This window comes from Strongylocentrotus purpuratus, unplaced genomic scaffold, assembly GCF_000002235.5.
Source record: "Strongylocentrotus purpuratus isolate Spur 01 unplaced genomic scaffold, Spur_5.0 spur5_scaffold_2, whole genome shotgun sequence".
NCBI lineage: Eukaryota > Metazoa > Echinodermata > Echinoidea > Camarodonta > Strongylocentrotidae > Strongylocentrotus > Strongylocentrotus purpuratus.
In genome coordinates, this window is record NW_022145605.1 from 2693621 (window position 1) to 2710398 (window position 16778).

At 35.2% G+C, this 16778-nt stretch overlaps 2 protein-coding genes across 2 annotated transcripts; one reads left to right on the top strand and one right to left on the bottom strand.

Moving 5' to 3' along the window:
• Positions 1–2791: 2791 nt before the first annotated feature.
• LOC586491 (SEC14-like protein 2) lies at positions 2792–13265 on the bottom strand. Its single transcript, XM_011666171.2, has 12 exons — positions 13155–13265; positions 12436–12505; positions 11907–11950; positions 9623–9685; positions 9002–9095; positions 8270–8364; positions 7522–7617; positions 6402–6546; positions 5807–5916; positions 4688–4830; positions 3871–4022; positions 2792–3568 (listed from the first exon to the last, which is right to left on the bottom strand). Exons 1-12 carry the CDS (start codon positions 13206–13208, stop codon positions 3387–3389), a joined length of 1248 nt encoding a protein of 415 aa, XP_011664473.2. The 5' UTR covers positions 13209–13265; the 3' UTR covers positions 2792–3386.
• Positions 13266–14321: 1056 nt separating this feature from the next.
• Positions 14322–16512, top strand: LOC752477. The gene is made up of 2 exons (XM_030991430.1): positions 14322–14424; positions 14911–16512. Exons 1-2 carry the CDS (start codon positions 14327–14329, stop codon positions 15557–15559), a joined length of 747 nt encoding a protein of 248 aa, XP_030847290.1. The 5' UTR covers positions 14322–14326; the 3' UTR covers positions 15560–16512.
• The last annotated feature ends 266 nt before the right edge of the window (positions 16513–16778 follow it).

A 16778-nucleotide genomic window follows, 5' to 3' on the forward strand; every position in this document is an offset into this window, starting at 1 on the left:
GAGAAAAATATAATCCCTGCCACTTTCCTTTTTAGTTTTCTTTAAAAATAAACATCGTAGCACTTACACGTTACCTTTCAACTTTGTAACTTTTGGTATTGGTCATCTCCCTTTCTTTCTCTTTCTTTGTGTGTCTCTCTCTCTCATTTTCTTTTACATTCTATCTTTTTATATCTATCTATATATGTATTTATGTATCTATTTATATATGTCTTTTTCTATCTCTCTTTCTCTCTCTCATGATTAATTTCTTACTTGCTCTCTCCATCTATCTATCTCTATTATACTTCTGTTCCCCGACCTCTCTCTCTCATTTCCCCTATTTTCTCTAGTTTCTTCTCGCCCAATCTCATGTCGTTCTGCCTGCAGACAGTAGCGTACGCATGATTTTTTGTTGGGGGGGGGGGGGGGGGGGGGGGTAAGGTCACCTTTTTTAGGTCAGCCATTTGAATAATTTTTCTTTAAAAAAATGTGTTAATAAAAAAAATTAAAAAAACACAAAGGGGGGGGGGGGGTTTGCTCCAAAATAAACACATAAAAAAAATGAAGGGGGGGATTAACACCCAACCCCCCCCCCCCCCTGCGTACGCGTCTGCCTGCAGACATAACTTGTTCTATATCACTTTCTCTCTCTCTCTCTTTTTTTCTCTCTCTCTCTCCCCCTTTTCTTTGATCAGCTGCTCTCCATACACAAGTACATGTATATATTATGCTAGTAAATGTATGTTCTTTCTATCGAACCTACCTGTTCATGCACCCTTCCTGAGGAAATTATAGCGTATTGTATATATTTTTGTTTTAAATGAGTATATAGCTATGGATGAAATCATTTCGCGCCCTCTTGTGCTTAAAGTACGATGCATGCAGAGTATTGAGGGAGCTGCGATATAATAAAATAAAACCATAACAAACAACAACCAAAAAAATATATAGGACCATTGTAATTCCAACACTGGTTTTTATTTACTTAATAAAAATGATCCATGAGAGTGTTATATTTTCTAGGTATTCCACTTTTACTACATTGATAGCAACAACAAAATAAGTTGAAACACCTGAAATGTGAAGAAATATATTTAACACTAACATCATTGCTCAATATCCATTGATGGGTTAGGAAAGTAAGATAAAATACGATAATTTTTCAAAAATGTCAAATCAAAAATACTTTAACATCTCCAACATTATCATATGACAGTATTTTATAACCTAGTGAAGATTGTATAATTATTGTATTTGAATTCTAAAGATTTTATAACCCTTTAGATCTTCTTTTGTAAACTCAATATTTTGAGTTTTTTCGAAAGAGAACAGTGTTTTATTGCTTCTACAACAGTCTAAGTCTTAAAGACAACTCCAGCATAACATTGCAAACAAATATATTTCATACGCCATCCGTGTAATATTATACGTACTGCTCCTAACATGATTAAGCTACGTAACATTTTATTGGTTTGGTTGATAAGATAAAGATCACCGAATAATCAACTACCAGCTAAATATGTTCAACAATTTACAGAGTAAAAATTACATGACCTAAACGTACATTGATAATACATTAAAATATATTTCAAACTAAACAAGAATTTTGAATGTTTACTCGTGAGTTACAAGTTTAATTGATAATATAAAATTGCCATTTGTTTTAAGTAAAAGATAAATTTGAGAATGTCAAATCAAAGATACTTGAACATCTCCAACATTATCATATGACAGTATTCTATAACCGAGAGAACTGAGACAAATCTGAGAATTAATACTATACTGTTTATTACAACAATGACGGAGTAGGTAGCCCACGAAGACTGATATAGATTGAGAGATGTAAATAATAAAGAGAAAATAGAGTTAAAATTGTATACATGCAGGTGAACTTCTGAAGGTAAGTTACACAATAATGATATTCAAGATTTATCGACATGTTATTAAAAAAGCACAATCAAACTTTCTATTGCTCAAAGACCAGTTTATATCAGTCCATATGGATGATAATGTCATGTTTTAAACGCAAAACCATTAAAGATAAAGACCAGTATTGGAAACGCCCCAATTTCAAAAAATGAAATGGAAGCTCTCATTACCAATCATGTGAAAGAATATGTTTTGACTAATACATGATGATAAAAAATTTGCCGGGAAACCGCCTACTAATTCATATATTTGGTAAATTTGTTTCTCTCATGGTCTGTGAGAGATATAGGGTAGTCCCATATACATCATTCTGTGTATAGTGCTTGTAACTTTACGAAGAATGGGCCAAATTTCTTATCATTTTGATGATTCCAGAACCTTGCAGATGCTAGATGCTAGATGATCAACCTTTTCTGATCGATTCCACAACGTTTCTTTGGAAAATGTGCACACATTGTGTGCGGGTAAGCCTGAATCCGATGACCGGGGTAATAATATATCTGTAAAGCGCTTAGGTACATCGTTGGATCGGTGTATTGAGCGCTATATAAAAAACCGGATTATTATTATTATTATTATTTCACAATGCAATCGCATGACCATAACTGGTCTTTACCTTTAAACGGTCACTTCTATCCTAAATATTATTCATTTGGTGGAAATATGTACCTCAAACATGTCAATTATTTATGCACCTACAAATTGTTGATATTAACTGCATGTACTTTTTAAAAACGATATTGTACATTATAATATATACACATAATAATTATGCAGTCTGAATATCTGATAGTGGGGAAGTGATATTTTCTTCTTCAAGACGTACATAAGAAAACAAATTTGGTTTAGTAGTTTTTTAAACGATGAGTTGAGAACTAACTGTAGAAAAGTGTCTTTGCTTTCCTTCAGTTGTTTTTTGAAGACTTTTTCTCACATTTACATTTTAAATACAGAAAATGATAGAAATATGAAACGCAAGATATCCTTAATAGTTCCCGATACCGATCGAGCACCCTACAAATATATATATACGAGCAAAGATATAATAGCACTACCGATAAATAATGTCATTTTAGTACAGCTAATGTCAGTCACATTGTTTCAAATAGCACTCCATTTATCCGACCGTAGCCGAGCGAGAAAGATGTACGTGGCGCTCTATAGCATCCAATTACAACTGGGAGGAGAGTGGCAAATGAAGACGGATACCTTGGTAAAGAACATTATAATAGAACGCCGCGCTGGGATTGGAACCGTTAACCTCCACATAACATAACAAGTATATATTATACTGAAACAGAGCGCGCAAGAGAGACACAGAGAGAGAGAGTGGGAGATATGTATATATATATATAGAGAGAGAGAGAGAGAGAGAGAGAGAGAGAGGCCAATAGAGACAGAGAGAAGAAAAAGAAGAAGGTTCTGGACTATTATCATTTATACAGTCCTCTTTGATTATGCTAAGAAAGGGGATTTTATTTAGGTCCGGTTGGTGTCATATACTGATTCTCTTGATAATATCCACTATCTCTCGGATTGTTAAAGAAGGCGCCTCCTGTTGACGATCGTTCGATTTTGGGTTCAATGACCTCCATCCAGTAGCTCAACTTGCGTGTTTTCTGGAAGGCACTTCCGCGGTTGTCAAACTTCACCACATCTGGAGTTGGGGGATTGAATGAGAAAGAATTTTTGAAGAAATGGTTTTTGTAACATAATTTTAAAAGGAGACTGCCGAAGGTTGAAAATGAACAGACGGTCAAAACGAAAAGTGTCTTAACAACTTAATACTTGTTTATTGGAAAAACGACAACAACATAGGGCGTATCAGTCGTGATGACTATAGATTATCACAGATTAAGAATTATTTTTGTTAAATAGAGAAATAGGCACTTCCCCAAAAATATATTCGATCTGAAGGGGAGGAGCAAAATGAAGATGATATCTATAAATATAACTTACACAATCCGGGTTCTTCAAAGAGTACTTCTCCATCCTCCGGTATGATATGACTGCTATACCTCTTCTCATCTAAGATAGAGATCTTCTCTCCAGATTCCGACAACCGGTAGATCCCGAAAGCAATGTCGTTGGACGCTGTCTTGAACTCGTAACTATAGCAGAAAAAAAAACAAAATTTGCCCGATCGGCTCAATTATATTGATACATTTCCTACGATATGTTAGCTGCTATTCTTGGCTATGCGACTACACAGGGTAAGAAACAATGCGATAAACTGTGGGCATGAAGACCACAGTGTGCGCCCGGGAAATATTCACAGTGCTGTCAAAGTGAGTGACATTCTATGTTCAATGCATTGTTTATAATATGTGATGACCATGGTACAGAGATATCAACGATGATGTGTTCACAACATACTGTGAACACAGAGTGAGTTTAGAACTCTTTTGTGTTGAGAATGTTCACACATTGTGTTCACAATGTATACGCTTTGTGTACTCATAGTGTAGACATAATGTGTGTACAGGCTAGTCACACTAAATTACACTGTGTGTAAAATGTGGCTCCACTGTATACACTGTTTTACACTCTTCACACACCGTGTCCACACTGTGTTAACACTTTATACACACTGTGCATTCGAGTTTTGCTTTTGTTGCTAACTTCAAACACCAGGGATATTCAGTTTTAGCACCTTTATAGACATATCGATAAACGCTGAGCAATCATTATGTAAGTACCCGGGTATTTTATTGAGCCTGATAAATTATTTTGTCTCTGACACCGTGGAAATCCTCAAACATGACAAAGGACAAACCTTAAGATACTGCCTGCGGTCGAGATTCTGTGCTTGACTTCAGTTGACCTTTTACCCGGAAGTTCCATGAAGGTCATGTCATCATGATTGAGGTCACTTCCTTTTTTGTAGAAGAATGAAGGAACCTTTCCCCCGAGGTTGATCTAAGTATCATCAGAAAGTGTAAATATAATCAAAATAATTGATCAATAAGAAAACGTAGGCGTAAATGCGTCTTAAGATGGCTTTTCTGAAGCATGGTTTTGTCTCTCGTAAAAATTTGCCCAATGGAAATTCATTTGATCAAATGATTACAATTTAGATTCTGATGACAACATTAAAATGATTAGGCATAAGTATTAAATACCGGAAGGAATTTGGAATGATTACACCTAGATATTATGCTCCAGTAAGAAAATTCAAAGAAGTTTTTAGGAGCCATAATCTTCATCACTTAACGATAACAAAAATGTACAGGTAATCTTATTTAAAACTCTATTGTATAAATGAAGGCACGATGTCACTCTTTAATATCATAATTATGAAACAAGCTTAACAAAATATTAAAAAAAAAAAAAAAAAAAAACGATTACATGTACATGATATACGATATACAAGCTCGTTCCCATTTGACGTAGATTCTAGACAATCTCCGAAAGTGTCGCTAAACGTGAGTGGGAAAGGGTACAATAGCCCTTACGAATAATTGCTTTTCAATAGTCATATTGTATTATGATTCATGTTGTTAGGATGATGAGACATAATGTTTGTCCTACCTAGCAACACCTAAATTATGCATGCCATTTGAATTCTGACCATTGAGATATATTTATTCGTAACAGGTGTATCAAATATTCGCATCGAGGCGCTTCACTAAGACGTAATGCATTATATTTGGTTACATACGAAAATATATTTGGCGGCGAGTTTGCCGATAAAAAGGGGGGGGGGGGCATTTCATCAACATATTTTGTCCGCCGACAAATGTCAGTGCTGACTAAATTTGACCAATCAGAGGCCTGGAAAATAGTCGATGACACTTAAGTGTCGGCGAAAGTGATATAAGTCGGTGAAAACCACCGACTAATAAAATTGTTTCATGAACCCCCCTCCCCCCCCCCCCCTGGCTATATCTCTTACCTTACTTGGGCACATGTTAGGAACCCCATCTGTATCAGTGAGAGTACCGCCCCAGTGAACAGGTAATATCTCAGCATCTATGTGCTTCAAGAGAACCTCACGCCAGTTACCTAGATTTAGGCAGAATGATGTGAAATAATACATTTTTCCATTTGCCATTTTGAAATATTACATTTCGATAAGTCGATATATTTCATGACTTTAGTCTACATCGGCTGGTACAAAAAAACAGCTGCATGTATGTTGTGCACATTACCGCTCGTTATTTCTTTTTCAGCAACCAATTTATGACCATCTGTCTTGATCACGTTTTGAGCAATGTTAAGTAATTTTGGTATATCTTTCGTAATTACTATCCTCCATGTACGTCTCTGGATCATAGATTTAGGAGGAAATAACTTACCCGAAGATGATATCGAACCCGCGGTCTCTAGATTCCAAACCCATTGCTACTTCCACTTGGCCAACACGTCTTAAAAATCAACAATATTATTGTCATGACTTACGTTTGGTTAAAGGGTGTTTTGGTGTGTTCGTAGGTTTAATTTGCTTGTTTTTTGTTTTATCATTGTTTTATCTTAGAGGTTGGACTTACTTCCTAACACATGTATTCTCTCTCTGGTATCTTCTGTGAAGCATGGCCTTATGAGATAGTAGGCTATCGGTAAGAGCTTGGTAGGTCGGACTACAAACATCTGATGAATAAAACCCGGATAATGCTCCTCGATGATTGTGAACAGCTAAAGAAATGAAATATGGTGAAAGTAAAAATGTAGACGATTGCATAGCAATTAAATCAACAAAGCAGTGTCAGACACGTTTTGCATATCTTGTTATGTTATTTTTTTAAAAATAATTCTACATTTTAGAGCATCGTGAACAAATACCATCACTCATACTCAAGGTGACGTCATCACACAATTATTTCCAAATATCTGGCAAAAGTATAAGAGCCTTGTCGATGATGATGTGATAAACTCTTAAAAACTCACATGTTAAATCCTCTTTTAAAAGAGCCGAGGAGCAACAGCGTGATAAAAATGGCATACATGTATTACAATTTCGAACAGTTTGGATTCAGACCTTTTTAGTGATTTTGGATCCAGCTTTTTAAAAATGTACCTTTAGTTTTTAGAGCATATGACCATTCTTGATATTTTGTATAGATTCTAATTTTGAATGGTTTTCTAGGATGCATTGGGCGAATGATATCTTGGGTTCAGGAGGTGGGGGGGGGGGGGGGGCAGGTCCTGCAGGTTTGTGTCAGCGACAGGGCCGTAGCCGTGTTTGATGTTGGGGGGGGGGGGGCGCATACATGTCATTGATCGATGTCCTGGGGAGGGGTCTAAACAAGTTCAACCGATCTTGGACATTTTTTTTTTTTGGGGGGGGGGGCACGTGCCCTCCCCCCCCCGTGACTACGGGCCTCGTCAGCGATATTATTCGTGCATGTTGAAGGCTAGTTCGTTATAAAGCGTGTGGTTTATTGCGGAGAAGCTACTTGATTCTCTCCTTAAAGCCCGTCTGCAATAGTTTCGCCAGGGGGATTAGACCTCCCTGCAAGGTCACTGACAGGTGGTTATCTCATCAAATCAGCTCTCAGTTCACATAAGAAAAAGAGGATCATGGGGGACAAAAAGGCACCGATTAGGCATTGTTTGCTATATAGATGGCGCAAGTATAGCTAGTGGGGCGTTAACATTAAGAGTTGTTACCTCAATCATGACGGCCATACCGGGTTTCCACATGTGACTTGCGCTGAGGTTATCGAGATCGACGATGAGTGTGATCCCTTCAATATGACGACCCAGCTATAGTTTAGGAAAGAGTAAACGAAAGACTCATACCCAATGGAAGAAGAATGTAGTTGTTCATGTAAATAGACATTGTATGTCACGATACATACATCTTATAGATTTTGGAGGTTTTCAATTACCCCCCCCCCCCTTTACAAAATATGGAAATAGTGTTATTCTCTCTTTTCAAGAAATGGTTCTGATTTTGATTTACATGTTTTATCTTCTCAAACATTTATTTATATATCTAAAGAGTTATTGAGGTTGAAGAATAGCTTTCAATGGAATAATAAACTATAAGCGTCACAATAATTTCATGAAAAGAGATCATAAAAACATTATTCTAACTCTATTGGCAAGAGTGTACATAGAATATGTCACCCTTTCGTGTGAGGGATCACTGTGCATGTCGTATAAATTATGTCGAGACAGGGAATAAGAGTTTTTCTGTAAACAAAAGGCTAATTTTAGCAATAAGATACTTAGATAATGTTCAGGTACCCAATTGTGAATGCTGATATTACAAACGTTATCCAATTATAAAGATCAGCTAAGTTATTGAAATGAATAGATTGATACCCATAATCAAAATTATTCATGTAATCCTTATTATCTCATTATTATTACCCTTACAAACGAATGAATGATGGATTTCAACAATATTTACCTTTTGAGAAATGACTTCTTGTTCTTTGACCATTCTCTCGATGACATATATATTAGTTCTGATGATATCTCCTGTCTTCACTGAGTAAATCAGTCCTGTCATTAACAAAATCAAAAAGATTCGGGATTCAATTCAATTCAATTCAAATTAATAGGTTTTATTCAATCTCGTCAAAAAGTCCAAAGACTAAACATGCGAGTTTACATCAAACATACAATCATATTTTTTTTAAAAGCATTCAAAAAACATATATATATATATATATATATATATATATATAAAGGAAAACATAGCAAATCACTTCTAAGGTTGCTCTATCATGACTTTATAGACTCATATCTTTCTTAGGGTCTAAATTCATGACATGACATGGTTTCAAAATGAATATATGATTTGAAAAATCGTCAGGAGATGCATGTGTTTTTCTTATATGCAGGATTCCTTTCTTTCTTCATAAAACATGCAAATATTTACTGCGTATAGATTATGTTTATTTTATATGTACTCAATTGATCTAGTCAGCTATTATAGATAAGTTATGTATATCAGTTGTTTAGGTATGTGACAAAATGAATGACAATTTAATAGGACTGTATCGATTTTACAGTTATAACTCTGTAAAAGCTACAAAGTTGTGTGTAATTTTGTACCAAACGCTTGAAACAATTAGACATATTATTATCAAGGAAGATGATGAGTAAATAACGTAATAAGTAAAGTTACATAACTGACCTTTGGGGTCAACATTCCCGATTGGACTCAACCATACCACGTGACCAAGCTTGTCCAATCCTAGTGATCCTCCTGGCCAGTATTTCAGACATACCTAAACTCAGAATAGTGAAAAGGAAAATTAACATTTTATCACAATGAAGAGACACTAGATGCAATTAAACATGCGATAGGTTTCGAACGTTTACATACTGGTCTACGGCTGGGAATACAGCCGTCCGTAACAATACGAAAACGAATATTATGGAAGAAACGGTATAGCTTTGATTGAGCCAAATTGTTAGGAAAGAAATCCAAAAAGAAGTTGTAATTGTTTCATGTAATCACCCACGATATTTTAGTGCAACATGCATCCTTATTGAATAAAATGAAATCAAATCACTGTTATATGCCAGCATGAAAGCAAAGTATAATATAAATATAATGTCTATAAATAGTGAAAACAGAACGTCTGCACTGCTACTTATTTGTCTAAATTAGTCAATTGCCTTCTCTATAGATTTTCTTCTGACGCGTTGAACAAAATGAATATAAAAGATATTTAAAATGATGACGTAAAAGTAAAAACATTCTTTTTCATAATAGGACCTAGCAAGTGCAGAAATCATGATTTATGCATACCTCGGGTATCTTATACCATTCGTGTATAGTGTCAACTTTCATTTGTGCTCGCCACACAATATCCTAGAGGAAAGAAATATACTGGTTAATTTTTAGGATACCTTGCTTAAAGTCGAAATACATGCAATCAAGCAGGCAGAAAACTGCTGTGACTATACTAGAAAAAAGAAAGCAATTGGAAATAGTTTCATGTGTAATGTTATATGACAGACAATTTTTTAAAAATAGACCTGAATTGTTGGTTCCCTGTGCATCGTTTCGCGAAGACCGCATAACTTCAAGTTCACCGACATTCTACTGAAACGCTTGTTATTGTATAATACATGCATTTCGACCCCCCCCCCCCCACTCCGTCTAACGGAGGGATACCATGCGTGTTCCCAAGACTTCCGGCTCGTAACAAAAGAAAAAGGTCTACCCGTATTGACTTTACACACTGGACTTTAGCTGAAAAGGGGGATGCTGAAAAGGCTCGTATAACAAAAGAAAAAGGTCTACCCGTATTGACTTTACACACCGGACTTTTGCTGAAAAGGGGTGGGGGGTTGCTGGGAACACACATAATTATGCGTACCCTAAATTACACTGAGTGGGGGGGGGGGGGGGGGGGGGGGTGGGGGCGGGTGGGATTTCAACGTGATGTCGGCGAATGTGTTTCATGAAACGCTACCCTGGTTTATAGCCTTTTTATAATTATTCTACATAAATGTTTTTACAAGAAAAATATTTTCATACAGCTTCTTTCTCACAGCCTTCACGTACAGCAAGAAGGAATATTCGATGAAATATTACACTGTCTTATCATGACTATACATGTAGGTCCTTCTTTGTGTTTGATCATTCAAAAGGAAATCCTCTTGAAAAAATGATTAAGATATAGTCTCCTCGACATCAAATCGCCAAACAAAATGATAATGACAAGCCAAGCAAAGATAACCATTCATAAATTATAATGAAATGTTTTTTCGCCGGATCGGTATGCGTGAGGGAAGTTTGTCATTAATTTCATAAATCAGATAAATCTTTCACGTGCTGTTTTGGTTTCGAATTTCAAATGATATGGTGAAAGTCACACTAGACAAATTACGCAAACTCTATGTTTTATACCTACATGTATGCTATTGATTTACTGACATGCTTTTTCCTATACAATCGTTATATCGGTATTTGCATTTTAAACTCCAGTCTGAATGCATCGAAAACCGTGAAAGACGAAAACAAAGATGATTTGCAAATTATAAAACCATCAATTATCTTTCATAATGTGAGTTACATAAAATATAGTGTTGCTTATGTAAACAAAAATCCTAAAAACATAGGTGCTGTTTATTTTTTCTAGATATTTTAAAGGCTCATTGAAACAGGAAACAAAATAGAAAATGCAGATAAGATAGAACATTGAGGGAAAATAATATGTTTATAATTAATGTCAACTGATTAACAATATCACAATGAATTATGTTATCATTGAATGCGATTATGGTTCAAGAGCATGGGTAGAGAAACGTGTTAGAAATATTTATGACATACTTTGCCAAGTGACTAATCAAAGAAAAAAAACCAAGATATGAAATACGATTGTTTAATCCATTGAAAGCTATCACTTCTGCCGCATAGAAGAAGAATACAATTTATGTTTTCATACCTACATGTATGCTATTGATTTCCAGACATGCTTTTTCATAGTCATAATCGCTATATAGTATTTGCATATCAAACTCCAGCCTGAAAGCATCGAATGCCGTGTAAGACGAAAACAAAAATTGTGTGCAAATTATAAAACCATCAGTTATCTTTCATCTCTGAATTACAGATAATGTTGCTTATGTAAACAAAACAAAACAAAAACATAGGTGCGGTTTTCTAGATATTTTGAAGGCTCATTGAAAGAGGAAACAAATTAGAAAATGTAGCTAAGATAGAGCATTGAGGGAAAATAATATGTTTATAATTAATGTCAACTGATTAATGATATCACAATGAATTATGTCAACAATGCACGTGACTGCGGTTCACGAGCATAATTGGTAGACAAATGAGTAAGAAATGTTCATGTCATACTTGCCAAGTGACTTATCAAAGAAAATGAAACCAAGATATCAAATTAGATTTTCCCCTCCTTTAAATCAATTAAAATCTATCATTTCTGTCGCAGAGAAGAAGAATACATTTTCTAAAATGGAGATAAAGCTGAGGGGAAGAATATTCGTTTTTCTGCTTTGGGCCTGACTATAGTAAATCCAAATTAATGAGTCCTGTAAAAAAAAAATGTGATCGGACATACCTGGCGAATTATGGCTTCTGTCTTCTTGATGTCAAATTTCCGAGCTATAGATGGAGGAATATTAATGATGAAAATCGATTTAAAACAAAAACAAAGAATTGCAATTACATGTATATCAATGCTAAATCTATACTGGAAATACCTTCGGGTAACTAAACTAATTATAATTATGTGCATCTAGTATATTATTAGAATGTGGTGATGAATAACATGACAGCTGAATATGTATCAGCGGCATTCTAACTTTAGTATCATGTCGTAAAAAGATATAATTTTATGCCTACTCAGTTTTTAACCACAAATATTGCTAAAGTTGGCTATGTGTCAATTTTAATTTGTTTAATAGGCCTATATCTGTCAAATGAATCGTAGCGCAACTGATTACGTTATTTTATGAAATAAATATTTATGTATGTACAAGTCATGTGTGTTTCTAAAAAATGACAACAAAGTTCGTTTTCTCGTTACATTGAATAAAAGGCACCAATTACATTTATTTTAAAAAGTGAAAAGGAAGAAGAAAAACTACCTCGTAGAAAGCGGAGCAGCTGATGTACATCATGGATTGGTTTCTGTATATCATTCAGTTTTGATTTAAGCTGTAAAGGAATGGTAAAAAAACAGATTCATGGCAGCTCTAGGATCTCAAAAAAGGGGGTAGGGGCTTAAGGTGACAACTGGGTTTTTGTTGGGGTGTTTGATTGTTGGGCTTTTTATAAATTATATAATACATTATATAATAATGATGAGAATACAACAACATAACACAATTTTTAATCAGAAAGCATTGAACTAAAAACATTTAACTGACAAATGCAATGTAATGAAAACCAGGACAAAATTTGTGAAATTTTCATCTTTGTACAGAAATTGATTTCACTGAAATGAAAGAAATCAAACAATATAAAAAAAAAAAAAAAAAAAAAAAAAAAAAAACCTTACTAGCGGTGTGTATACACACTGTTCAAGACCGGAGTGGGCTATGGGTAATCCATGTCCCCTGCTCCATGGCAGATATTATATCCACGACATAAGGCAGTAAAATATAATTACAAACAAAAATACTAACTATTTATCTTCATAATACTAGATAATGATGTGAAACTTAATGAAAATCTCAAAAGTATGAATAGGCCTGTCCCTAAAGAGCCCAAAGTAACACCATCCGACTAAGTTGGTCACTGTGTACAACTTTGCAAGACTGGTCTGTAAATTAAATGAGCAAACATGCTTGAACTATAATATTACCTCTTTCAATGCATCGGCTTGATTAGCAGTCAGATCATTCAATGTTCCACTCATTGTGATTCCACAGACGATACTACAACTTAATGAGGTAACACTTATAAACTAAGACAATTCAAGTCATTATTCACTCCGAAGATCCGGTATACGCAGGATAAATAATCTAAAACGAACTAAGGGATAGAGGAGTCTAAACTCTAAAGTCCTCAGGCATATTCATACCGATACTTTCAGGAAAAATTGAATACGTAAACGCCGCTGTGACCTGCTTCGTCATACTCATTAAAAGGAATAATTATTGAGAATGTTTAGTTTCATGAGGGGCCAAGGAGTTTCACACTTCAAGGATCAGGTGCACGTAGGCCTATGATATATGATTACACTGGATCCCGATATCTTTGATCGACATAATTATGTTAATAATGCATTATTGTCTTTCATTTACAGGAATCTTTAAAGATAACAAAATTAGTATAAATTATTAAGCTATAATTTATTTATGAAGTTTTATTGATATTAATTTGCATTTCCCAATGAGGGGGCTATATTTATGCAGGCTACCCCTTTTTCAAAATAATTGACTCTTGTCCAAAGTTCACTTGATCGTGTTAATCTATCATCATATTCATACCTGCTGAAAATGGTTCCTCATGATCAATTATCTATTACTCTAGCACAAAGATCATCCACTTCAGACCGGTCGACCATGTTGTTTGAACAACCGATTTAATCATTGTCTTATTTTAAAAAATGGGATTTTAGTGCTTTAAAAAAATCATTTGCTTTTCTCATGTTCATGTCCAATACCCCTTTGGTAATAACAAATGTGCTATCCTAACTAAAGAAACAAAAGTAAATTAAATAAAAACATTATGGAGGGTGAATGAGAAAAGAAAAAAGTATTTACCACTTTCTAAGATCTCACCACCATTTTCACTCCTTCTGCATTCTGTTCTGTATAAAGCGCATAGAGAAATGTAATTGTGAATATGTGTTATGCGCTATACAAAAATTTTAATTATTATTATTATTTTTATTTATGAATGTACAGAAGATACAAACACTTCCCCAAACAAAACAAAAGAAAAGTTGAACACATAATTTGGGCGGACGGGGAGCGTATGAAGATGGGTGAAACGCCATCTAGTGTTGGGCACAAGGCAACACTAACAAAAATGACGTCTCTTGTAGCAGACTACCCCTCTTCTTCAGGCTCGGACTCGGACTCTGAAGCTGATATTCCAATTAATCGTCAAGAAAAAGAAAGTAAAACGTAAGTGGCGTGCTTGGATCTTGGTACAAAGTATTTGTCATTGCGAAAAATTATCGAAATTCGACTGTTAACATGCAAAATATTTCTTCATTCTATAACATTATCCCACCTATTCAAGTTACTGTAATGTCAGTGCAGGTGAATCATCGACGATATTTTTTTTTTAAAGGGAAGGGGGGGGGGGGGTGGTAAGTAGGGTGGTTAGAGTAGGTAGATCTACCCGACTAGATATGAAACATGTAGGGATAAGATTTGAATTATGTTGTGGATTGTCACTTTGTTATGTATGGTCCGGACCTCTGCCTTGGCCTTTCTGCAAATTCTGGTCATGAAATGATTTTGGCAGCAACATTTTTAAATTTTGTTACTTTTTTTAAAAACCCGGCTTCTCTCTCCTCTTTAAGTTTAATTTGTAAATCATACTATGAGACTGAGAAAGAAATCAATGACTGATGGGTCTCTTAATTTCTATTTCATATTACACAGGCAACAAAATCTATTGACCAGTCAGGATACCTCAAGTTCTTCAGACTCTGACTCAAATGCTTATTCTTCTGACCGTTCCAGGAAGAGCAGTGCAAGGAAGTCTGTCAAGGCAGACAAAGACAATGTTCCACTGCCATTACCTCAAGGTTTCTCATCATCTGAGTCCCCTGGAGGAACGGGTAATGCCAAGAACCTCCTTAGTTTGTCCGTCTTTGCCAATCCTTTCGAGCAAGCCAGACAAGATCAACTATCTATCCTTGAAAAGCATGTCAAGATGAAAGAACAAGAGAAGCCAGATGGTGCTGCTGCTGCCAGAGGAAATCATAAAATGTGCTACAAATTCCAGAAGGGAAATTGTAGGTTTGGAGACACTTGCAAGTTCTCTCATGGAAGTGATCATAAACCTGTGTTACTTACTGGGGGAAACTCTGAAGCTTACCCTAGCGCTGCAAGTGGAGGCCACATGGGGGCTCCATTCCAGGATGACCTTTACGATGAGGGACAAAGAGCAAAGGAGGAGGAAGAGACAATAAGAAAGAGGAGGAAAGATAGAGCCGGACTTAGTGAAGCACTGGTCCCATCAAAGAAAGCAAAGAGAATATATGATAGGCAGAGAACGCAAGAGAGACCATGGACTGCAAAGAGATAACTTATGAAGAAGGAACTTTAAATCAGCTATTTGTACTACATGTATTTGGAATATTTCAGTAGTACACAAATCTAAAGTAGTATTCATTCATGGAGAACCGCAAGGACATTTACTCTTATTCAAAATGATATGACGAAGTATCATTCTCCCTCTCAGCAGATATTGAGTAAGCAGTTAGGAACAGAGTTTCATTGTCATGTCCAATACTTACGGTATTACTATTTCTTTGTAACAATCTGCAGAAGTTAGATTTCCTTATGAATTGAGCAGTCAGATATTTTGTATTTGATTACAGCCAAATTTTCTGATGCATACTACATAAAAGTCATGACATGTTTCTTTGGTGTTTTGTACATGAATCTGCCTTGTTTGCTTTTTGACAAGTACAAGTGTTTAAACAGAATTGTTAATTGATTTAGCAAGAAGTTACCACTGAAATTATCTGCACCACTTTATTCTCATTGCTTAAGCAGTGTGTACTGCTGATATATTTAAACCTCTAAACCTTTAAAAAGAATGGGTGTGCCAGGCCTTTGACTCACATAGCAAGGCCAAAATAAATGAAATTCAAGTTTACAGCACCAATGTACAAGGTGCTGTTGTTGCCATTAAAATTTCTCTCCCACAGTTACTTACCAAGGTGTTATTGTAATAGGATTTGGTCCTCCTGAACTGCATACTTATCTTGATTATGTAAAAAAGGAATTTACTAAACAGGTCATAATGGGTCTGATTCCATAAGTCAAAGACACTTTTTTAAATTCATGTAAATATAAAATTATGACCATCTTATAAAATATGAAACAAGAAATATAATTACGAATGTTTCTTATCCTTTTCCCCTTTTTGCAATAAATGTACTATAAGTATAGAAAAACTTTTGTTTATTACGGGCTTTATAAATATTCTTTTATTATTATTATAATAAATTACTACATACTTTGCCAGCTAGATCATTTATTTGTCCCGTTATTTATTGATGTGCTAGCTGTGTGATTATCAACAGACATATTACTGAAGTTGCATTTGTCTGGGATATTTTGCTTTTGAGGATAGGGATAGTGATGTTGATGGGATGATGATGGTAGTGATGATGATGATGGTGATGTAAGGTGTTGGTACATGTAACTCGCTGTTGCCCAATATACAGTTGAATGAATAATCTTGTGGCTTTGATTTGTCCAGATTTTCCAAAAGTGACCAAATATTAGGGACTCTC